We start from the raw sequence: 24,765 nt of genomic DNA on the forward strand, positions 1-24,765 counted from the left end.
GGTGCAGTGCAGCAAGTATCCTGCTGCGCTGCAGCACAAGGAAAGGGCAGTAATGCACCATATTTAAGGGAATACAGCACAGTCCTGCCTTTTGCCCTGTGCTGGTGCACTTTAGTGTCATGGTGCAAGGGTGCCTGTGTTGTAGGCAGGATTGTTTTTGTGAAGGAAGGAACACCTTCCTGCACAAAACCAATCCAGGGAGGCATATTCCTCTATGTGTGCAGCAGAATACAGAACACATAGGAAGAGGAAGTAGCGAGGAGAAATAAAGGAATTTCTCTGTGATATGCCTCCCCTGGAAAGGCATGAGATTTTGATGCATTCCCAGATTTACAAGTCCTTGTAGATCTGGGAATGCATCAAAATCCTTGGGAACACCCACACAATGTTAATGGAATGTCTACCCATTACAAAGAAGCACAACACAGTGATTTGTGCTGCATTGCACTACTCCAGATTTATTAACCCACTCAGAGCTACGCAAAGTGGCTTTGCATGGCTTCGGAAATCTGTCTTCGAGATTTGCGTTGCACATGTACCACATTGCCTGGTGCAAATGTGAAGCAACCCTCTTATAAATATGCCCCTCATTGTTTATCATGTTGTTTGATTTCTCCACTTTGCTTTATGTTTTACTGTGCACATTTTTTTAAGGTGCTATAAAGATGTTGTTCCTTTAACTAAGTTACAACTCTGGCAGGAAATTAACTGTACTGGCTCATTTATACTACTTCTAATTTCAGTCATGATCTCATCTCCTATGAGCTGGACCTTGACTACTGGACTGGGCTGTCCATGAAGGTCAAGCAGGCTTTGGAGGGAAACCTTCCCTCAAGACCAAGTATCCAACATCCTGGGGTGTAGGTGCAGTCTTTCAATAGCGAAATGGTCCTGTGAACTTCAGTGATCTGGAAAAACAACATTCAATGTTCTTTTCTCGAAATTCCGCTTGTTGTTAGCCTTTTTCTGGATGCTGAGTAGGTTTGTGATGTTTTTCCAATCAAACTTATTTATGTTGGTCCTAATAATTAGCTTGAAAGCCTGCCTTCCTGTTCGCAACCAAAAGAAGCAGGCCCCTCTAAACATTACCATAAAAATCTATGGGAAACATTCAAAAGAAATAAACAGCTGACTTGCAGAAGAAACGATAAAACTCTGCTTCTAACCTTTAATTACTAGCAAGAACTTGTCAACTCTGACAGTCTGAAAAAAAATATGCCTTGGGAACCAATACTTTGAAGACGTCGTAACGATTAATAGTGATTCTTTGTGAACACATTGTGTTTCAGCAGTTGCTATTTCAGATCTGAAAAATTAATATACGTGAAAGAAGAATAGTCCTCTGCAAATAAACCAAGCTTTGATTCTAATGTAGGAAAATTAAAAAGTACCCGGAAAGAAAGTAGTGATTCATATGTAGGTTTGCTTTTAGTAGGTCACTATCTCATCATTGTGGTTCTGATGCAATCAAAGGTCTCCATTTTTGACTGTATGTATGTTTGAGTACACACACACACACACACACACACACACTCTCTCTCTCTCTCTCTCTCTCTCTCTCTCTCGCACTCTCTCTCTCTCTCGAATTGACTCGTACATTGCAAAGAACAGATTGTTTCAGTAGAATACTCTAGAAATACATATCCACTCCTGAGATTGGAGCATGCACCATCGGAGTAATTAGAGATTAACACCTGGATTTTTAAAGCAGCAAAATTGGGACCATATGATCTTTAGAGCTTACATATTATGTTGCACCAGAAGCCAGTTTACAAAAACCATTGCAGGGTGTGCACCAGGGCCCACACACTCAAGTTAGACAGTCTGTGAATTAAAAAATAGACGAAAACCAGGTTAAGACAATATTGTTTTTTAATTAAAACAACGCTATCATATATTAATGTCTGTGCAAATATGCAGGACCCATTTCTTCATTTTTTAAAAATAGTGTTTCAGGTAACCATGTTTAACCAAGTGCAGTTTAAGAATTTCTCAGGCCATTTCCATAAAATAAATGGTTGACTCAGAAGCTCAGTGAAGCGAAATGTTCAATCATTATATTTCTCAGCTTGCCCATGTCAGCCTAAATCCTGATGGCAGAGTTGCATATTCAGCATGGAATCTGATGAATACACGATTCGAAGTAGCAGCAAAAGGTGCAATATTTGTTTCCTGAAAGACAATAGAAATGGCAACCTTTAGACTAGCAAGCACATTTTTGAAAATCATCTGGATCACGTTATGTCTTCAGCACTTTTCATAAAAGTTCTACAACTCCTTTATGCATGGACTCAAAAGTAACCGCGGCACACTATGCATTTTCTAACGCATGCAGACGGACTTTTCTGGCTTGTTAATGTGGTAATAAGAGTGGAAAGGTGCTGTTTCACAAGAACCCAGGCCTTCAGTCTCCCTCTGTCTGGTCCTGTATCCGTTCTAAGACTGAAACCCAAAGTGCCAGTCACAACACTATCATGTGCACAGTGGCGCTCAGAGCCTTGGGATGGGTCCACACAACAGGTAAGTCTCAGATTCACAAAGGGTTTTTTGTTGTTGTTGTAGTGGGCCTGGAGTTAGCACAGCAGGTGTTCTAGAGCTACACCGCAAAATGTGCGCTTGTAGTGAAAATATACTTAAAATAAGTTATTCCAGGGTATGCAATCCTGGCCATTATGTTGTACGTGACCATAGTCACGAGTTACCAGGGAGAATTACCACACCGAGGTGGGACAAGCAGGGGCATAGCTTCAGCAGGATGCATTCTTGGTTTGGTAGTTCTGTCCTGGGGTCCCTGAGTTGGGTCTGCTATGTACATGTCAGTTTTTCTCATTGTTCTCATTTCACTGAGAGGTTTTAAATTGTTAATTCTTTTGAATTGGGATCTTAAAAATATAAAAAATAGTAAATCTGCATTCTTAGAACTAATCCTTGAATGGGTGCAAATGTATGCCTTTTTGGAATTCACAAACATTGGTAGTTGTAGGCTTGGAAAGTTGCGCCAGTCCTAAGTTTCCAGGCATACCACTGGCAGACAAACACCCAATAGGTGATGGGATGAGTGCTTGCAAATAGTCTAATCAGTGTTGATCACTGGGGGTAGCATTCCAGCCCACTGGTTTCCGCCCTCTGTGCCAATGAAGACAGATGCCCACATAATGCTAATTATTACTGACCCTATTCACTATGGAAACAGTCCTTCCCAAATGTTGGTAGCCCACTACTAATTTATATGGGAAATTTGAGATTCACCCCTCCCCCCCCCACCCCTCGATTCTCACTGACTAAGCTACGACTCTGTTTTTGGACATAAATCATTAATAACCTGATTGTTACATTACATACATTTTTTGTCAAGTTCTATTTGTCTTTCCTTTAATGCTCCAAGTATACATAATTTATATTAACTGCTTTTTCCTCTAAGCCAACTATGTCAATTCTCCATAGGACTATGGTTTTTGGAATGTTAGGAGTATGTCAAAATTCTCTTTCTGGCACTTGGCCAGCGGCTGAGCTGTATCTTAACTGAAACAGTTACTATGTACCGGTCATCTTACCTTGCAGCTCTCTGTCAGTGTAACAGTGATCTACCTATTCAAGTGTATTTATTGAGGAGGCAGCGAGAAATATACATACCACAACATTTCAGAAACTGTGTCTAATGAAGTTTTCATGACATCTCTTCAGCAGTTTTTGAAGCTCAGATCCAATGCACCTTCCTCCAGAATTTCCCATATAAATGTCTCAACAAAATGCCCATCAGTCTACCCACAGTATTTTACCAAGTCCTTGGAAAAATCTAGATGTTCCTTCTACAAACACAGCACATCTTCCATTTTTAAGAATATTTACACACCTACAAGAACATAGAAAGGAAGGAAACTCAGGGTAGAGAAACATAAAGTATCCCTGAGAGCGTGCAAGTATATGTCGCCCAAAATATAATTCCCATGTCTTGGAACACCTATAAGAAGATTGTTACGAGGTAGGCTGTGAGCCACCTTGTGCTCCCCCCCCAATAGTCCTATGGTCTACAGGTGCAGGTGTGATCAGGGGAACAACAACCACCACCACCACCATCCCAGATGGAACACCCCACATTACTTGCAGTCCAAATCTGTTTCCCAACAATCTGCATTCATTTTTGCAGAAGTCCACCAGTCTCGCTTTGTGATATATTAACCATATTTTTGCGCAACTGGTCCACTCCATCACACTCAATAGCCTACTGTGCCTCACTCACCAAAACCTCAACACCACAGATCTCTTCTCTTAACCACTAGCACCACTTTGTGGGGATGACCATGTTAGGACAAACCCTTGGGCATCAAACCCTTGAATGTGATCTGTCGATCCATTCAACACACCATTCTTGCCTGCTCTCTTCCTGTAAATGCACAATAAATTAGAACATTTCTTGTCCCTTATTCTATGCCTCAACACATCTGCAACAGTGAACACATAACAATTACTCATCTTCCACTATTTTGGAAAAGCAAGAACTATTATGGTGATTGTCCTGCTTCCCCTCAATATTTCAAACAATGAATATCCCATGGGGCCAGAATGTCGCCTGCACAGCCTCAAACATTGGGCTGCTAAAGCTTACTAAATGCTTTTCTCAAAACCTCGATTGAAACGCTCAGATGAGACCACTGGCCGGTCGGTGGATCATGGCTTCCTGAAGTGAGAAGCATTCGACTCATCTAAGACACATGCATTCCCTTTTGTATATAATGCTCATCATTATCTTTAACAGATACCGATAGGAAACCACTCTAGCAAACATGTCACCAAAGTTAATCACCACAGCAGTGGAAGGGTGATCCACAAAAGGCACCTCTAGCCATCTGGAACAATAATACATCAGTAGAATGGCAGAGCAAATAACAGGTGCTAAAATGTAACACCCCAACACCTGGGACTTCAGGAGGAGAAAGAAGCATTGGGATGTCAGGTGTTTATCTGAAACACATCACACCACCCCACCTGTTATTCCCTCCACCTAGTCACTCTTACTTGTCCACAGGAAACCCACGTGTACTTACCTCAGGGTCATGGGTGATTTCAACAAATGTTGAACACAGATAGGGAGGTGGCATTAATGCATTCTTCTTCGTGATTATCTCTACTTCCAACAACATCTAATTGCAACAAACGTTTGCAAATCCAAGTGAGCCACTTTTTCACAACAAACACTGCTAGTTTCTTCCAAATGTCATTGTTTTCTAATGTCTCAAAACAATTCACTATCCTTCACGCTTCCTACAGTTCACATACATGACCACATATAATGTTATGGAGACAACACATATTACACCTGTAATGTCATTTATAACATATGTTTTAAAGTTTCTATCGATTTCAAAGTCAATGCAATAGAGAATAAATGCATAAATAGCAGTGATTGGCTGCTTAAACGTGTCCAACAAATTTACCTTGATTTTATTTTCTATTACTAACTTAGGTATTCCAAGTTAATTACTTACATTTATATTGATGGTCTTAATTATGGCTAAGCTTAATGTTATGCTAATATGTGCCTAATTAACAGGTGTACAATTACAGACACACACATACGCACACATCTCCAAGGATTTAGGCCTCCAGGTAAATCGAATGGAAGAAATCATAAAAAGCCCTTTTGAAATAAATACATACCTGTCCGCAATATGGTCCTGATGAGGGATGGCTGGCATCTGGTCCATTGTAAAGCTCCAAGTAGTTTCTGCTGCAGTCACCTGGGTCATCGATGTATATTGATACAAAGGTTACTGTAACAATTCGCCCCAAAGGAGCAACAATAGTCCATTCACAGTGAGTGTTGTTAGCGTAAGAACCTGGGTAGTTTGGACTCGTAAATGAACCATGATCGCCATATAGTACTCCACCACAACCTAAACAAAAAGAGCAGTTATCAATGTTAAATCCAATGTTTTTAGAACATAAACATTTATAACACAGAGGTGTCATTTCCTTCGAGATGAGCAAAAGACCTTAATTGGGAGCAACTAGTTACAGAAGCCCTACATGGTAGAACCCCATGGGTCAACCCCGTGCTTAATTTGTAAACGAATGAGTGCCGGTGATCAAAGCTCTGCTCAGAGGCCCCTGGCCCGTGCTATTAAATGCCAGCACTTTGAACACCAAGTCTCTGTAGTCTTCAATCACACTTATGCCTCTTTAATCGACTACCAGACACTCCCTGCCCCTATCTCTCTCTCTTGCAGGGTCTTGCTTTCTACCTTTGTGATAGGTGTCCTGTCTTTCTCTTCCTTCTTCTTTCCCCTTTATGTGTTTTACCCTCCCATGGTCTCAGTAAACATTCTCATGAGAAAACGTGTGCTGTTCCCAAAAAAGGAGTGCCACTGACTCAAATTGAGCACTGGTAAACCTAAGAAAAATATCCCCAAAAAGTAAAATCTAAGCTAATCAGCTAGGCTAATCTTAAATCAAAGCAACCATTCCACATCACCTGGTACTATAGAGCTACACTAGCTTCTGGTGGCATGAGAATTAAAAAGTCAAAATGAGTTGCTTTGTTTTCAGAGCATGTGGATGGCACAGCCCAAAATAGTTACACAAGATAATCTCCCACTACATCCCAGCTGGAACCTTAGGCCAAAATAAATTAAAAATGTCATTTAAATCAAATTCAACCAGAAGATACAAGGAGGGAGAATCTGTATTCTAGGCTCTCAACTCTGGGGACCATTAAGTCATTCTTGATGATTCGGCAAGGTCTGGCAGCCTTCATAAGAAATCAGAAGACAAGCCTCCTCAAAGAGGCTTTTAACTCACACCTCTATACATCATACAAGGATACTTTGGGACCTACATTAGCTTGGCTCTGAAAATTCATATGAGGGCATTTCCCAACCCTCAGACTGCAACATCCACCAAATTTGTGGTGAGTTGCTTGCGAATACAACCTGTTAGCACTGCAAAGTGACTAATTGTAAATAGTTCTATAAAAAACAATAAAATATATTCATACATCCATGCATTGAGTTGCCTGTACTTTTTGAATAATACATTGTTCCTTTTCCAGGTAAAATAAGATTGCCCAAACATGTCACCTCCTTTACATCAAATCAAATCAAATCACTTTATTCGATTAATAAAATATCAATCATAAAAGTACAAAATGCATCACAAGTTGATAATCAAAGAGACCAGAAAAATTCATATCAGCAAATGGTCAGTTTTCTTGTTCTCATAGATGGATGTAGAAAGAAAGCAGAACTAAAAACGAGGCTAAAGATAGATCAAGCCATTGGGAAGAGGGCTTTTTGCGCTCTAGTGTGAGGGCGAACACAGGACCTCGCGCCTCATAAATGGCCGCACTCACTCGTCCGCGCAGCGGGCGGGCGCAGCGGGCGCGCCGATGGCGCGCCGGAGGCGCGCCAGAGGCAAGCCCGTCTGGGCCCGTCCGGGCCCGTACGGACCTAGGGCCAGACATGCTGCCCAAAACAAAGCGAGGGCCTCTCACATACTCGCAAGAACAACTTATGTCTCTCTGCCCCAAAGCCTCCTGCCTCTGTCCGAGGGGATTGAGGTTGGATGTGCTCTTCAAAGCTTGTGCTCTATGTACTACGGAAAGTAAAGAGGCCCAGAATGCTCCCCCTCCTAGGGAACCACTTCGACTAGCCCTCCTGAACTGTAGATCTTTACCTAGGCACTCCTTACACATCCACCATCTGATTTTGGATCACAAGCTTGATGTGCTATTTTTGTCGGAAACGTGGACATCTGACAGTTCGGATTTTGACATGGCGAACGCTCTTCCCCCCGGATTTTGTATCTTTTGCTTGCACAGACCGCGAGGCAGAGGGGGCGGGCTGGCCATTATATATAGAGATATTTTGACATGTAGGGCCGCTGAAGGGTCTATCCTGGATGCGGAAAGTTGTAGCTTTAAGATTCAATTGTCCCCCAACGACTCACTGTCGGGGTTGCTGATTTACCGGCCTCCGGGCAACATCAAGCAGTTCGCGAACTCTCTGCTTGAAGAGGCCCCATTGCTAATAGCGTCGGCACCCAACTTTCTCCTGCTTGGAGATTTAAACCTACATTTCGATTCAGCGGAGGATAAAGCTGCAAACGACCTTAGATCTGAACTTGGGCTGGGGAACATCACCCTCCATAATCAGGAGCCCACCCACGTCAAGGGCCATTTATTGGATACGGTGTTTTCTAATCTTCCCCGTCTTTCCATGTCACCGTCCTTGCCTCTCCCTTGGACGGATCACTTCCTGATCCCCTTTCAACTGGGTTTTGTTACAACTCCCCCATCTCTCCCGGCAGCCACAGCACAAGTACCAGTAAGGGCATGGTCGAAACTCCCGGTCGGCGATCTTACACGCAAGCTGACACATACCATCCCGGTGCTTAATAGGGATCCTATAGAGGCAGATGAGGCTTTCTGCGAATGGCTCAGCACAGCTTTAGACGCGGTACTTCCCCTGAAAATAGCCAACAGGAAGACGGGGGGCCCCAAATCCTTATGGTTCACCCCAGAGCTGGGTCTTCTGAGAAAAATTGGTAAAAAGAAAGAACGTGACTGGCGGAAAAACTGGGCAGGAAACTCCAAAGAAGAGTACAGGGCAGCCATGAGAACTTATAAAGTGGCGCGCAATGCCACCAAAGCGGCCTACCTTGAAAATAGGATAAAATCATCAACCAATTCTTCAAGGGAAACCTATAAAATTCTCAAAGAGCTGCTCAAAGTTCCAGTATCTCCAGAACCCTCAGAGGGGAGTACGGACCGCTGTAACCTTCTGGCCCAGTACTTTGACCAGAAAATTCAAAACATCATAGCCGGCCTCCCCGTGTCCCGTCAGAGCCTGCCCTTGGGGGAGAGCCGTCTGGCCACTGATAGAGCCGTGCTGGACAAGTTTGCCCCGATCACCAGGGAAGCTTTCTGTAAAGAGTTGGCCGCGCAAAAAAGTGGCTCTCCGACGGATCCCATGCCTATGTACATCCTAAAGCAGTTTATGGATGTCATAGCGGGACCGGCAGTAGATCTACTCAATGCTTCCTTTGCCGCCGCCAAGGTCCCCCCCAGTTGGAAGCAGGCTATAGTAAAAGCCCTGCTAAAAAAAGCGGGGCTTGATCCCACCGATTTGTCCAACTTTCGGCCAATCTCCTTACTGCCAGGGATGGGAAAGATTGCTGAGAAATGGGTTAACCGGCAACTCTCGTCCTTTTTGGAATCTAACGAGTTGTTACGGCACACCCAGACTGGCTTTCGGCCCGGTCAAGGCACTGACTCGGCGCTGATCACCATGGTAGAAGAGGGCAGGTGCATCTTAGATTCAGGAGGATCAGCAGCCCTGGTCCTCCTGGATCTGAGCGCGGCATTTGATACGGTGGATCATAAGATCTTGATCCACCGGTTGGAGGAGCTGGGAGTAAGAGGCCTGGCGCTCACCTGGCTAATGTCATTCTTGAGTGATCGAACATATCAAGTGTGCGAGGGCAACTATAGATCAGTGCCCACCCCCCTTCAGTGTGGTGTCCCGCAGGGCTCTTCACTGAGCCCTACGCTTTTTAACGTCTACATGGCCCCACTGGAGGGGGAGGTCGCACCCTTTGGAGTGAAACTCGCAACGTACGCGGATGACACCCAATTGATTGTTTCGCTCTCGCTCGCAGAAAGCCATGGTGAGAAGTTTGCCGCCTGCCTTACCAACATCATGGCATGGATGGCCGACTCAAGACTCAAGCTTAATGCCTCCAAAACCGAGGTGATGTTGCTGGGAAATCTCTGCACCTCCCTCCCCAAATGTATGTGGCCGACTTGTTTAGGAGATCCTCCGACCCCGAAGGGATCCATAAAAAGTCTCGGCGTCTGGCTTGAACCGGAGCTGTCGATGCACACTCAGGCGAAAATAACTGCAGGGTGTTGCTATGGGCTGCTCCGCTCAATACGGAAAGTTATGCCCTTACTCCCATTAGACTCTAGGAAATTGCTGGTACAGGGCCTTATTCTGTCAAGACTGGATTATAACAACGCCCTTTTCCTGGCTGCACCGGAATACACCTTGAACGTGCTCCAGAGGGCACAGAATGCAGCTGCAAGACTGCTGACGAACACACCTAGAAGAACGTCAGCAAAACCGGCCTTGAAAGCGCTCCATTGGCTGCCCATAAGAGCGAGAGTGAAATTCAAAGCGCTCTGTACAGTGTTCAGAGTCCTCCAAGGCACAGGCCCTCCGATCCTCAGAGATCTGATCCGCCCTTACAAATCAGTACGAACGCTCCGCTCTGGCGAGGAAAACCTGGTAGCTGTCCCGAGAGCAAAAAGAACAAGGACCGGAGGACGCCGCTTTTCAATAAACGCGGGTCAGCTATGGAACTCCCTCCCAACATCAATGAGGAAAGAACCTAGCTTGACCAGATTCCGAAAATCCCTTAAAACGTTCCTTTTCCCCCAGAATGACTAACATCTCTGGATGCGGCTCAGAGGAGGTCTGTCTGTGTGTACACGTAGCGCTGGGACGCTCAAGGGCAGCCATGCGCTTTAGAAATTCTTTTTCATTTCATTTCATTTCATAATACATACATAAAAACCACATAGCAGTATAATTAAAAACCCATCCAGAACAAGAGAGCTCGGTAGACAAAGCTCACAACAGTTTATTAAGCTAATTTTCCCTTAACGAGCCTTTGCCTTATCCTCCAAGCATGTCCTAAAAACTTTGCTGTGCCACAGGTAACACTTGGGATTAGCGTCTCATAAGTTAAAATGCGTAAGGCCACCCGATGGGGTGAACAGCCCAAATTAGAACAAACTGGTTTTAGCCACCTGGACCTCACTTGGCTGTATGCCCTACAAGCAAAGATAAAATGTGCTGTAGATTCCGTAGGGCAGGCACAGCCCGGACAGCCCTCATTATTTCCCGATTGGCCGCTCCAACCATTCTGGAAATCTCGGAGAGGGAGTGTACCATACCTGAATTTCAGGTAGAGCACTCTGTCCCCCGGGGACTCAATGAGGTCAAGGAAGGGTTCCAATCTTAAGGTGGGCTTAACATCCAAGAATCTCTCCGACAGAATGCCATTATGATTTTTATTGGTCATGGCGGAAATCCAGTCCCAGTAAAGCCTTTTCACTAGAGCTTTGGGCGGGGGCATCTGGCTCTCCCAAGCCTGGTCCAGACCAATTTCGACCACTAATTTCTTCAAGTTGGACACCCAACCAACCTTATGGCCTGCGCCCAAACCTATCAGTTCTTTTAGACCGGATGCATAATGGCATAGGTCAGAAGATCTCATAAGCCGGGTCCAGTATAACAGAGGGCGCAGCCTCGCCACTTCATTAATTGGGTGTCTCCCAAGGTCGTAACGGAGAGGAGTTAGAGGGGTGGATGGGGGGAGCGAGACTAGGTCACGAAAAAATTTGTTTTCTGATTTTACTAATTCAGAGAGATTATCGAACCCCCAGAGTTCCGCCCCGTATAGGCACCCAGGCAAAGCCTTACCCTCATATACTTTAATAGCTGGGGCTACAGGTCGACTATAGGAGAGTCTCTGGTGCCTCGCTATGGCCCCGGAGATCCGTTTGTGGTTCAGGACCATTTTGGTCAGATGGGGTGACCATTTTAGTTTATTGTTCATCCTTACCCCAAGATAATCAAAGGCCTCTACTAACTCCAGCGGGCTGTCATTCAAGTTAAATTTGTTTCTGAAACTTTTAGATGGTGCCAAAGCCATTAGCTTGGTTTTAGCTATGTTGATAACCAAGCCTCTGGCTACACAGAACGAGGTGAAGCGATCAAGAAGTTTTTGCAGGCCCATAGGGCTCTTGGAGACTAGGAGGGTGACGTCCGCAAATAATAGAGTTGGTATTTTTTCCCCGCACAGGGTTGGGGCATCGGCCGCATCCTCACTCAAATGGTCCGCCACCCCATTTATATAGAGAGAGAACAGGGTCGGCGCCAAAACGCAACCCTGGCGTACTCCTCTCTGGACAACTATTTTCTCGGTGAGCTGGCCCTGCCCCCCCACCTTACTCTGGCGAAGTTGTCTTCATGCAGGCGCTTAACAAGAGACAAGATCAAGGGAGGAATTCCTAGATCGAGCAAGACTTGCCAGAGCTTGGAGCGGGGGACCAGATCGAAGGCTGTTTTTAAGTCTATAAAGGCCAAATACAGGCTACCCTTCTCGATGGATACAGTTTTCCAATGGATCAGGCAGAGTCTAAATACCTGATCCATTGTGCCAACACCACATCTAAATCCAGGAAGTGGGACAAAACACCCTCCTCATCCATCCATCCCTTCATCCGTGTTAAGAGGACCCTGCCAACTATTTTTTGAATGACATCGATCAAACTAATCGGTCTGTAATTGGCAGGATCCTCTCTATCCCCCTTCTTGTAGATGGTCACCACCTCAGCCCCTTTCCATGATTCGGGTACAGGGTGGCCAATTACTATGAGGTTTAGGGATCTACAGATAAATTGTGCCCAAAGGTTTCTCTCGTGGATCATGAGATCACCCGGGAGGCCGTCGGGACCAGCTGCTTTACCGGGCGCAATTGAAGCAATAGCTGTGAGAACCTCATTGAGGCCAAAATGCTCGTTCACAGATGGGGCCAATGGGGGCTCTCAGTCATGCCCTTGCTCGTGCGGGATGCACCCTGCATCACCCATGTATAATTTCTGAAAATGCTCGAACCAGTCTCGCCCCGAGATATGGTTCGGTAATGGATCAGCCCCCCTCCTTGTGCCAACATTAATAAGATCCCAAAATAATGTTGCGTCCTTCAGCTGGGCAGCAGATTTAAGTTCTTGCCAGTGAGCTTCTTCCCATGCTCGTTTGGCTAAAGCAATGGACCTATAGTATATTTTTCTTGCAGACAAGATGTTGCTCTGGACCTTGGTTTTTAGGGCTTTCGAGAGGTCCTGCCTCCGTGTTCTGCACTCGTTAGAGTACCATGGGTTTTCGCCCTTAGGGGGTGGGCGCTTACAGCCCGAGATATTTTGGCCTGGAAGAACTCACTTACATTGTCCACAGTTGAGAGGTATATATCCTTAAACTCTGAGGAGTGCGTAGGAGAGGGGGGAGTATCGGGAACGTCATTGAGTAATGAGATGTTATCATTAATGATCTTCCTAATGCCCTCCAATGACAATTCGCTTTCGGCAACCTTATGCCATCTGAGGCGCCGATTGCAGTTGGAGGGGACAATTTCCCTCATCCGAGTGGTCTTAGTACTGACAAGCTCGGTAGAAATAAGGGCAGGGTTACACAGAAAGTGCATGGACAGGGGATTGTGGTCACTTTCGCATCTTTGGACCACTTCCATGTCTATAAGGTCGCCCCAAGAACCGACATCCAGCAATATATAATCAATGCGCGAGGGCACCTTGGTTCTGGTGAAAGTAGGGGCTCCCATTAAATCAGATTTAGATCTGCCATTGGTCGCCCTCAAATTATGCTCTAGAGTCAGGGCATTGATTTGTATGGCTCTAGGAGACCATTTCTTTATTGGAGGGAGGCCTAGGCAGGGAATTTCCCACTTGGCATCCAGATCCCTTGTGCCCTGGATGTCCTCGTTGCAGAGTGGCTCAAAGGTACAATTTAGGTCTCCTGCGACGATTATGCCTGCTGCAGAGGAGATGGCCGTAAGCTCAGTATCCAAGGTTGATATAATGAGGCTTGCTTGTCCGCCCGGGGTTACTCTGGCATATACATTAAAAATCTCCAGGCCAGCTTTGCAGTCTGGCCCAGTAATGGAAATATGGAGAATATCCTGGGAAGGAGTTGCGAGATTTCTAACAGACCAATTCAAGTGGATGTTGACCCAAGCAAGGAGTCTCCCCGAGGGCCTGCCTCTGGGTGAACTGCTGGCAGGGACGTGAAAGGTAGTATAGCCTGACCTATAAAGGGGGACTAGGCTCCATGTCTCCTGGAATAAAAGGATATCAAATTTGTAGATAAAGTCATTCCAAAGGGGGTCGGCGAGATTTTTATCCAGACCCGCAATGTTCCAGGATAAAAGGTGCAGTGATCTTGAACAATTAAGGGGAATGTCTTTATTTACATCCACCACCTCACATGAGACATTGGCTTCACTTGGTGGTTGAGGGGGAGCCAAAGTAACATTACTAGCCCCACCCGGATCCATGGGCAGAGAGTGAACTAAAACTGAGTTAACCACTTGATAGAGGCATTCCGAGACAGGAGAAGGGTTATCTAGATGGTTATAGGTCAGTCAATCGACCTGTCTGAGGCCTGAATCACCGGACTCATGCAGGAATGACCAAGAAGGGGAGGAACGGATCTGGATCGAGGAAGACTCTGGCGGAGATGTCCTGAGTTCCAGTAATAGGAGGTTTTCTGCTAGGGAGGGATCGCTGAGTTCGATCTCAAGGCAGTCCGCCTGAGCATCTGCCCTAGAAATCCTATTTACTCTAAACAGATCATCTCGAATAATGAATCTGCACCCCCTTACATAACGCAACCAATGAATGGCTTTATTGAGTAGTGAATCCCTACATTCATAACCCCCTTGGCTGGTTAGTTTAGGAACGTTGGTCATGTACACCTTGGTCCTAATAGGTCGATGGAGCGGACGAGGGCCAAAGGTGGTTCTATAGGGGGGTGGTACAATGGGTGCTCGGGGCAACGAGGATGTAATGTGGGTGTGGTGATCCATTGGCGTAGATCTAATTTCAGGTACCACAGTTCGAGGCTCACCTCTCGTGATGTCAGCATAAGATCCAGCCTTGTCATTAGTGGCCTTCTTCCTAGCAAGCCCCCTCGTTCTTTGATCTTGGGATGAGGTTGAACAAGTATTTAGAGTGTGGTTAGTGAGCCCCTGTGTATCCCTCCCAGTTGGTGCTGAGGCCTCCCGCGATGGGAAAGCGAGGGAGGTATTAGTTGAAGAAACGTGACCCTGAGCTAGACTATCCAGTCTTGCGGTCAATAGTGCAACCATATCCTCCAACTTCTTAATCCTAACCAACAAAGCCGACTCAGAATGCCCTGCCTGTGTGCCGACGGCTGGCCTATCACTTGGAATTGATGCCATAGATTCCTCTGGGGCCGCTATAGATGTAGTGCTAGTGTGTGGAGCAAGTGGAGAGAATCTATTTGAGCATAGGATGGGAGTGAAAGTGGGAGGTACCTGGGCTTGTTGCTGCACCAGCCCTGGTTCTAATGGAGGGGATAGAGGACTGGGCAAAACGGCGTCCACAAGGTGGTCGTGTGTAACCGATGAGGGAGCTAGCGTGGACTTGTTGCTGCTAAACTGGTTAAGAAACATTGTGGGGATGGTTTTCCTGCGTGATTTATTACACGTTTTGCCATCCCTCTGATCCACGTTTCCTAAATCTTTTTGAATGTCATCACCAAGTGCCTCCTCACAGTCGTTAACGATTCCCTCGATTCTCTCCAGGACACAGTTAAGACCAGCATGCAGATTCTTTTTAGCTTTTTTCCCTTTTTTTATGCCAGCGACACCGCCTCCCTCCATGACTTTCCTCTTCCCCATAATCAACCCGCACAAATGTATTACAAGCTGGTATGATGCACAAGAAAAATAAAATTTAAAATAAAACGAAAATTGCTAAAAGTTGAAATACATAAAACCAAGTCCTCGCGAGGTGTAAAATAATTAGCGCTCAAGACAATATGCGCGTGTGGCAACAAAGGGCTAAGACCTACTGCAGACCTTATATGATGGTACAGGTAACCTGAAATACAGCCAATAAGCCCCACCAAGAAACAGAGTCAAAGCACTGCAGTAGTAACAGTTCTCACCGGCCAAAGTACCTGTATCCGAGCACGTGCGAGAAGGGGAATGTTAGGGAGGGGGCCCAGCCCGGCCTCATCCGGCCCCTGACGACCACAGACGGCCCGCCCTCTGGCCGGGCTCAGCCCGGCGTCGCCCGCGCGCGTCCCGCGACGCGGAGGCAGCGACGGTCTTTTGAGCGCCTCGTGGCGCGAACAGGGCGTCTGTGGGTCCGGTGCGCTTAGGCTGCTGGGAGATGTAGTTCCTGCCCTTTCCCCGCACTGCAGTCGCTGGTGTGAATGGCGGCAGCGGGGGACAGCGGTTCGGCAGCGCTGGTACTAGCTGATGGTGGCAGTGACAGGTAACTCCTCACAATGTCCGGAAAAGCACAAGGTCCCACTCCGTCGAGGCAGCGACGGTCTTTTGAGCGCCTCGTGGCGCGAACAGGGCGTCTGTGGGTCCGGTGCGCTTAGGCTGCTGGGGGATGTAGTTCCTGCCCTGTCCCCGCTCTGCGGTCGCTGGTGTGAATGGCGGCGGCGGGGGACAGCGGTTCGGCAGCGCTGGTACTAGCTGATGGTGGCAGTGACAGGTAACTCCTCACAATGTCCGGAAAAGCACAAGGTCCCCTCCTTTACATAAACACACAGGGCCCGATTCACAAACGTAATTTGAGACAAAATACTAACTTTACGACTTTCGGTATTCACAAAAGGCATTAAGTAGTAGTAAAGTTAGGATTCCTAACTCTACTACTACTAAACTGAGAAAAATCCTAACTTTACGACTTTCGGTATTCACAAAAGTTATTTAATAGTAGTAAAGTTAGGATTCCTAACTTTACTACAACTTTACTACAACTAAACTTTCACATTCACATTTTTGCTGAATTGGCCTCTGTTTTCTTTTTTTAATTGTTACTTGTTGACAAGGTTCACGTGTGCATCGGGGAGTACACAAGACTGCTGTTGGTGGTTCCACCTCTGGTCATAATGTCCTGTTTCCACATTTTTGGCTGTTAATGATGGTTCCAGAGTGAATTTCACCCTGCCCGCTGTCTCCATCCGAGAGCCAGAGAATCTCCAGAGAATGGCAGCGGGGCTGTATTTGGACCCATGCCTTGGTTGCTGCTGCTGAAGCCAAACCTGAGGCCAGCTTCTCCAAGGCAGTGATGGTGATACGCGGTAAGCCATCACACATGGTAGGTGATCTGTCCCACGAGGCTCACCATACACATTCAGAGCACCAGTTAAGGATAAGAGGGAGGAAGGGTACATGCACACTGGTTTTCTTCTGCTAGAGAGTGCTGAGTCTAGCGGAGCTGGTATGAAAAAGTATTATGCGAACAGCCTGTGTCAGACCCTCCCTTATTGCCTAACTGATTCACAGTTACAGCTCATCCAGGATGGTGTAAACCTACACTGTGAGCCAGCCCCTCACCGGCTGCTGCTTGAATCGCAAACCGAGCTGTTGAAGGCAATTCCCGGTTTCATAAGAGGGTGGATCCAGGTGATCCTGGTCTATGCCTCAGTAGATAGCCCTGCACACCTGTGAGAGCTTTGAGTAAAAGCACAAAACACAAATGGTGCTAAACAAAACAGCACTTTTATAGCCCTACAGTGAATTCAAGAACAAGTTTACTGGTCGCAATCCTATAATAGCACCAGTTACTATTCGATATATTAATCGCAAAGAGGAGGAATGCATCCCCAGAAGTAGTGTGAACCCCACAATAGCTGCCTGTAACATACACAATAGAGGTGAATCATTTAATTGCTTAGGGTTGATCTCTTCTCACCCTATCCAATCCCCACTTGATATCCTTATTTCTGATGTGGAGGCAGATGCTTTGTTACTGTCAAGAATTCCTGTCATACAAGGGAAACACGCCCTTATGTAAACAGGAGAGCTGTTACATAACTCAAGGGAAACACGCCCTTATGTAAACAGGAGAGCTGTTACATAACTCAAGGGAAACACGCCCTTATGTAAACAGGAGAGCTGTTACATAACTCAAGGAAAACACGCCCTATAAAGGGAGGAACCGGGAGGTACAAGGCTGTCGGATATTGTGTTTACACCGACGTACCTGCTTCGTGAAGAGCAGTGTTCCGGAGTGGTGCTCCAGTAAGGCAAGAACGGAGGTAGGTCGAGTCGTTACTCCCTGGGCCGTGTCTTGCCCCATCGTCACCTGTGAAGGACCCGGAAGCTCTACCGGTCAACCATTGAGCTTCGCTTTTTGACTCGGCTGAGTCCAAGCGCAGTGGCGCTTTTGCTGGTTGGAGTCGTAACTCCCAGCCCGACCAGAGACACAGGGACTGCCAGCTGTAACGCACACCAGGAGGTGTTTGCCGCGTTACAGACTCGGAAGTCCACAGGATCGATCGAGCGGCTGCTCTCGGTTCAGTCTTCTTGCTTGTGATTGGGGTATCGGTGACGCATCACCAGGAGGTGACTCCGCGTCCCGGTGCAGTCTGAGGAAGAGGTTGAGCGGCTGCTCCCTTCAGGTAGAGACCCCGGCTGGGTGTTTCCCTGACTCCTCGATTCTCCCCAACACTCTTCGTGCCCCTCACAGCCTACCGATTGGCATTGTCGGCCATTTCATTTCTGCCCTCTGTTGGCATACGCCGGGATCGGCGTATATGCAGAGGACGGTTAGGACCATCCGTGCTGTGGGCTGGTAACGTACTTAGCCTGGAGGATTCCAGTGACTATAACTTTTGTTTGTTCTTTGTATTTTATTTGCCTTCATTAAAAGAACTAACCCTTCACAAGTGGTTGCGTCCTCATTGTCGTGTCTGTTAAACGATCCTGAGACGTTCAGGGCGTTACAGTTCCCTCTGAAAAAAATGACACCTTTTCACCGTCCTCTACTGGCTCATCCCTCCTCAAGGCTCCACAACTTTGTGTATCATAAAGGGAGGGGGATAATTTTACATATTTCCTGTCAAGTATAGTTAAGTTCACACCCATCTCCTGATTCAACCACCCAATACAGGAGAAGGAGGAGGGTCTTAAGGACTTAGGGAGGAAGGGAATGCTTAGTTTAATGGTGATTATATGAATCCGTGTTTTATACCTCATCATTGCCTCAGTATTTACATCTGGGCCTATGCAAAAATAAGTACTGCAACAACGCCACAACAAAAGCCACAACAGGATGAAACTGCAATACTAGTCTTAATTTAATGTAGTCCAATTAGATTTGCTGCTTAAGGGGAGATTGAATGCAACAGCTGCCCACCTTTGGGAACTTTCAAGTACAACTGGTAATGGGCTATAAAAACTGACAGAGTAGTTGAGGTCTATCAGATACAGAGATCCAAAGAGTGAAAGCTGTGGGGATAGACCTGCTCACATTCAGAGCGACGCCAAAAGAATTTCAAACTGCTGAAATAACTGGGACTGAGGTAACTGAGATAAGTCAGCCCTGCTTACATTGGACAGACTTAAATCATGCCTCGTCTTGCCTGGAACTATCTGCATTAAATGGGTAAGAAAAATCGCCTGTTCCAAATGGAAGGAATAAATGCAAATCGATGAGTACAGGTAACTACATTCAGGAACATGATGCTGCTGGCAATGAGTTCAAGTAGCCTTTTACTATAGTTTCAGCAAGGATGCCTTCAATGACATCACCTGTCTTCCAGGGGTTTATACAAAGGAAACCTTTGAGAAAGAACCTAACCAGAGGTTCAGATATCTCTAGGCCTCAATTTTCCCACGATGCTTGTGTTGCTGCTCATTGCACTTACAGAATAGCTATGCTTACCCTTTTTGACAAACATCCTGCAAAGACTAGAGGATTCTATGAGAAGCAGAGGGTATGATATGGAAGCAGAGGAGCGGAGCACAGTAGGTCTCTTACGGGGATGGACCTTTTGACAAGAGTGTGACTACAAGGCCTCCCCCTCCTAGCCCCTCTTTGGGAGCTTACACCTTGTCCTACCGGGGAAATTCCTCGAAGAGAACAGTGACAGGTATTAGACCTGTCCCTCATTTATAAAATGGGTTACATGTTAATTGAATGATCACACAGCACTCACGTCTCTGGGGGAAGTGACCTCTTCGCATCCCACCCTGACGAAAGCCCGGGACCATAAATAGGCCAGCAATAGGGCTGAAACATGTTGGTGTTTAGTTAGGATCAAGGGACCATCACATCCTCCAACCCTAAAATAGTCTTTTTTAACCTTCCCCCCCACTTCATGAATAAAGGATACTTTAGGAGTGGGAGAGGAATTTTATCTTTAACATTACGCCCCAATGTCCAAAATCACCACAAGTGCTCCCTGGAATATGGTCAAGCCCACCCTGAACTTTAGGTGCCAGGGTGAGCCCGATGACGAAGTATGTCACTATTAGAGTGAGTGAGGACTATAATAACAAAAGGGTCTCCCTCCCTTCCCACCTTACAACTGGGGACATTACTGATTCAGTAAGGTGCAGCCTCTTATAGGTGTTCTGTTCCTCTTTAGAACACCCCCTCCTACATCATTGACGGTTGTTCTCCCTGTCCTATACTTTTTCTCATTTCACCACCATAGGACCTTTGGAGGTCCCAGGAGGGATATCTTTTTGTAACACTCAGTAGGAGATGTAAGCCACTCCTTGAACACAAATCCTGAGAAGGCACTCACTGTTCTGCGTAAGACTGCTTTGTAGAAGAGACCATCCTGACAGCTGCACTTTTCCAGCCACTTCCAAAGACACTGCTTATCCGTGAAGACCTGACGTTGTACCCTCAGTGCTGAGAGTCAGAGCCATGACAGCTCAAGAAGAAGACTGATTTATGTATTTTAATGTTTGAATATTTTAAATCGTGAGTTTTAAATTGTGAGTTTTAATTAACTGTACAATAAAGATTACTTACTTAGCTCAAGAAGAAGGACTACATCCAGGAGGAGGGGGGCCTGGGGTGTGATCCTCTTCAACTTCCTGGGAGCCAACACCTTCTGATTCAGAGATTTGCCACCTCGCTAAGCCGAGAGGTGTATATTCTTAGAAAAGCGAGCAATACCACAGCCAATAGCTCTAGAGTTGGCTGTCAGCCTCTTGGCGACATCATGCTGGTTTTGCGTTGTCATGGTTTTGTTTAACTTGATGGCCTGGGGAGCAGCTGGGCCTTCAACAATATGAAAAGAAGCAAAAATAGTTTTTAGTCTTTAAAAGCACACTGTCCCATGGTCCTGGCAGTGGGAAAACTACTTTGTGTGTGCATGTGCTCCTTGGGAAAGAGCTGCCACTAGAGTCAAGCTAGCCTGGCTGATGAGGGGTGAAACCCCGGTCCTAGGATGTTTGTTTCCGGTCCAGGGAAGAGATGGCCTGGCAGTTCAGGCTGGACTGTTCCCATGAGGCACAGGGTCAGACTGATTTGCATGTGGCTGGGTTTAAACTGGAATGGCATGGGGAGCAAAAAAAGATGGATTTAGGCCTAGATCTCTTTGCTGGGAGTGAATGTTTGTCATGGTTCAACATTCTGTCCATCAATTGTTTTGTTTTTTTGCCTTGGGAAGGAGCAGCATGCCATCACTAACAGTAGAGTTAGTCAATGGCTGTCGTTGGCTAACCCATTTCTCCATATTGTATGACGTAGTGATCAGAAGAAAATTGTGAAGCACACCATAGACCAGTGAATAAAGAGAGTTGTCTGAAAGCACGTATACCTACGTCCCGTATATCCCCTAAAACACCTCGCAAGAGAAATAGAATTCATGTTAAGAAGTCGGCTGACCATGTACCCCTCGAATGTGAACAACCATAAGAGTAATAAGCACGTTTACTTCTGCACAAGCCAGGACCCGGTCCCGGGACGGAACGCGGTACTCCATCAGGTTGAACGGTACATGATGCATCCTTCTTCCCTAGAGGCCAGAGGAAGAAGTGTAGTTGCGAGGAGAGACGGGCAGGAAGGTAAGATGAAAAGTGTGACTTTTTAAATAGGAGAATCAAATGACTGTCGCTAGCGCCAAGAGCGAGGCGAGTTAAAGTAGTGTGTTTTGGTAACATCACTCTGGCTCTCAGATTCCATCCAGCTCCCTCTTCAATCCCTTCAGAACGATGTCATTTTCTGAAAACATATTGACCGCAGTTATCCAGTGTTTGATTACTGTTATGACCCAAAAACTTGCTGTGCATATTCTTTCCTAGCCATTACAGTCTAAAGATTGGGTAATATTGTGACAGAATGGTAAACTAGGAGCTAGGCATTGTATTTCCACAAGATGGCAGCATTGTACATGAGAAGAGAAAGATCAAGTTAATTGGAAAAGTGATAAGAGGTTGGACAGAGGAGTGGACATCTTTTGGATACAAACTTTTGCTAAATATCGTCCTGTGTGGCGTGTGAAACTAATTTGGATAGTAATAAATAAATGTCTACTACATTTGGTAAAAAACGAGAGACGCTAGTGATGAGAACTTGTTTATCACCTGTCCGTAATTTGAACACCGTGTCCTTTGTACGTTATTGAAGTCATACGGGACAGCATTTGTCTGTAATTTCAGCAAGTTTAGTTTTACAGGCTTGTGTCATACTGAGCGTTTTGACCTGCTCAGCGCTACCAAGGCAGACATTAGAATTGCTCCAAAGGCAGGTAACATTGTGGTACTTTTAAAAAGCTCTCGTCATTTCCCTGTTGTGCTTTTATTATTATGGTTTTCATATTTAGTTGCAATTTTTTGCTGTTTCTCTCTCATATAGCATAAGTAATCTTCAGTATGTTACATAATTTGGATGTTTTAGTTGGTATTGTTGAGAGTGGACTGGAAGCCTGATGGGTGCATAGAAGGATGGATGAGTGAATGGATGGGTGGGTGGATGAAGAGCCTAGGGATTAATGGAGAGGGTGTAGATGGGTGAATGGATGTTGCATTGTCAGGAAGATGGATGGTTGGATGATGGAAGGTTGGATCTAGGTGGGTATATGGATGAGGGTGGGGGCATGAATAGAGAGTTGAATATATTGGAGCATTGATGGATGGATGTGTGATTGTGTGAATGGGTGCTTAGATGGCTGGTTGGATGGACTGACAGATGGATATTGGGGGTTGATGGATCCTGGTGGGTGCATGGATTGACAGATTGATGGATGAATGCATGAATGGATTGGCCTAGGCGTATGGATGGATCTTGCTGGGTGCATGGATGGATGGATCTGGGCATGTGCATGGATGGGTTTATATGAAAAATACTTTTCCACTGGCCATCCTCTCACTAAGCGCTTATCAAAAGTGTCCATGCCTCCTACATGTGCACGATATAATTGCTCTGGAATGCCAGGAATAATAATTCTTCAGAGAATCCCATATTTTCTGGTGATTGTGCCCTGGGACACACAAAACGGGATTTCACATGCTCGAGAACTCGACCCTAAGATAGTGGAGTGATTTACATGAGAACTAGTTACATCTCATTCTGTTTTTTAGGCATAAGGAGTTTGATTCATTTTCCCAGACTCACAGGATGTTGAGCCGACGTCGAGACTCAAATCTGGTTCACCAGTTCCAAAGTCGGTAGCTCAGGCCATAACACCACTTCCTCTCCATGTCAGGTGGAGTAGTTCTAAGCCCATTTTGTGCAATGTTTTGCTTAGTCACTATCATACTGATGCGTAGAATTGCATTGGTGTATCTGTTTCAATTTCGAGTAGAATATTGAGCAGATCAGAGTTGGGTGTGAGCTCAAGCGATCTCCTTAGCACTTGCGGCACTCTGTGGGCCACGCAACGCCACAAGGTCTGCATCGCAAGGCATAGCCCAGTTGTGTGCAGGAAGATTCCCTCTGCATAATTACATATTAAGCATCAGGGGTAGGAGTCACGTCAGAAGCTCCAGAGCTTCTTGTTTGTCAAGAAGATGCAGTGGAGGTAATTGAAATGGATTAATCTGAAGTGGTCTGAGATTGTCAACTTTGTTGGAGCCATCAAGGCATCTCACAACTCTCTTCATTGAGTGTGCCAAAGTCTGCCTCCCAAGCTTTGCACAGTATGGAAAATTGATTGATGGTGGTGATTATGAGTGATCAAAATAGCCGAGATATTCTATGCCACCTCACTGCACCCACAAGTAGTTTGGCGTTTAGTAGGTTAAACTGTGGGAGGCCGTTGATTGATTTCAGGTGGGGAAAGGCATCACAGAAAAGCTGTGAGCACATAAGAAATTGATGTTTCTGGGGCCAACATTTTGATTGTAGGCTGGTAAAAGAGAGTATTCCTCATCACCACCCCCATAATTGTGAAATGCATTTGATGCCCCAGTCCCTAAAGCATGATAGAGGAATGGACTTCTTTTAATACTATGCCCGGATTTAGCGGAATTTCACTGAGTGGTTCATATAATGGCCAGAGTCTACCAGCCCATACCCACATTGTCTTGGAGGCCAGTGGTGAGAGACTGGTGGTGGAGCGGTTGCCCTTGAATAAAAGATGCAGAAGATGTGAATCATCCATGGACCACGACAAAGGAGCTTGTGTATTTTGTTTTCCCAGTGGTAGTGGTAGTGGTGGTGATGTGTCAACAGCGAAGACTCTTGATCTTGGTTTAGATGAGTTTGCCATAGGAGACATTTGTGGTGGGCTATGTTTGAGAGTATTTCAGGTGTAAGTGAAGTAGGAAGATATGTTTCCTGGGCGAGGAGCCCTGAATGCACTGTTTCCTGCTGGAAAGGGTTGTGGCAGCACAGCATCTCAGATTATGGCCTTAAATACTTCCGATAATGCCTGTGGAGAGCACACTGTCCCTGCATTCATTTGAAAATGTAAACATCTGTCATCAGCTGGGCCATAAGTTTAGAATCAGGCAGCAACCATGCACTAAGTCTCCACCCCGGCTTTTCCTTTTTTCCACCAGGTCAAGCTTGAGTGTTAGTGAGGAATGATCTGATAGGTCTCTGTCTGGTGCATGTGTACTCAAAGGCATACATGGTAGAGTAGTGGCTTTAGAAAGTAGTCGGCTTAGAAAAAGCTGTGTGAGCCCCAGATTAAACATTGGAGTGTGAAAGACTCCAGGAGTCGACCTGGCCCATGC

The 24,765-nt window shown here is 45.9% G+C and overlaps 1 protein-coding gene across 1 annotated transcript in view; it reads right to left on the bottom strand.

Moving 5' to 3' along the window:
• Positions 1-1,854: 1,854 nt before the first annotated feature.
• Positions 1,855-24,765, bottom strand: part of CUBN (cubilin) — a 1,289,359-nt gene continuing 1,266,448 nt past the window's right edge. The window contains exons 66-67 of the mRNA XM_085631507.1: positions 5,659-5,894; positions 1,855-2,172 (exon numbers count right to left, since the gene is read on the bottom strand). Of these exons, the coding sequence (XP_085487633.1) occupies positions 2,065-2,172; positions 5,659-5,894 (344 nt within the window). The 3' untranslated portion in view covers positions 1,855-2,064. The remainder of the gene's footprint in view (positions 2,173-5,658; positions 5,895-24,765) is intronic.

The sequence above is a fragment of the Triturus cristatus genome, chromosome 10 (assembly GCF_964204655.1).
Source record: "Triturus cristatus chromosome 10, aTriCri1.1, whole genome shotgun sequence".
NCBI classification, from domain to species: domain Eukaryota; kingdom Metazoa; phylum Chordata; class Amphibia; order Caudata; family Salamandridae; genus Triturus; species Triturus cristatus.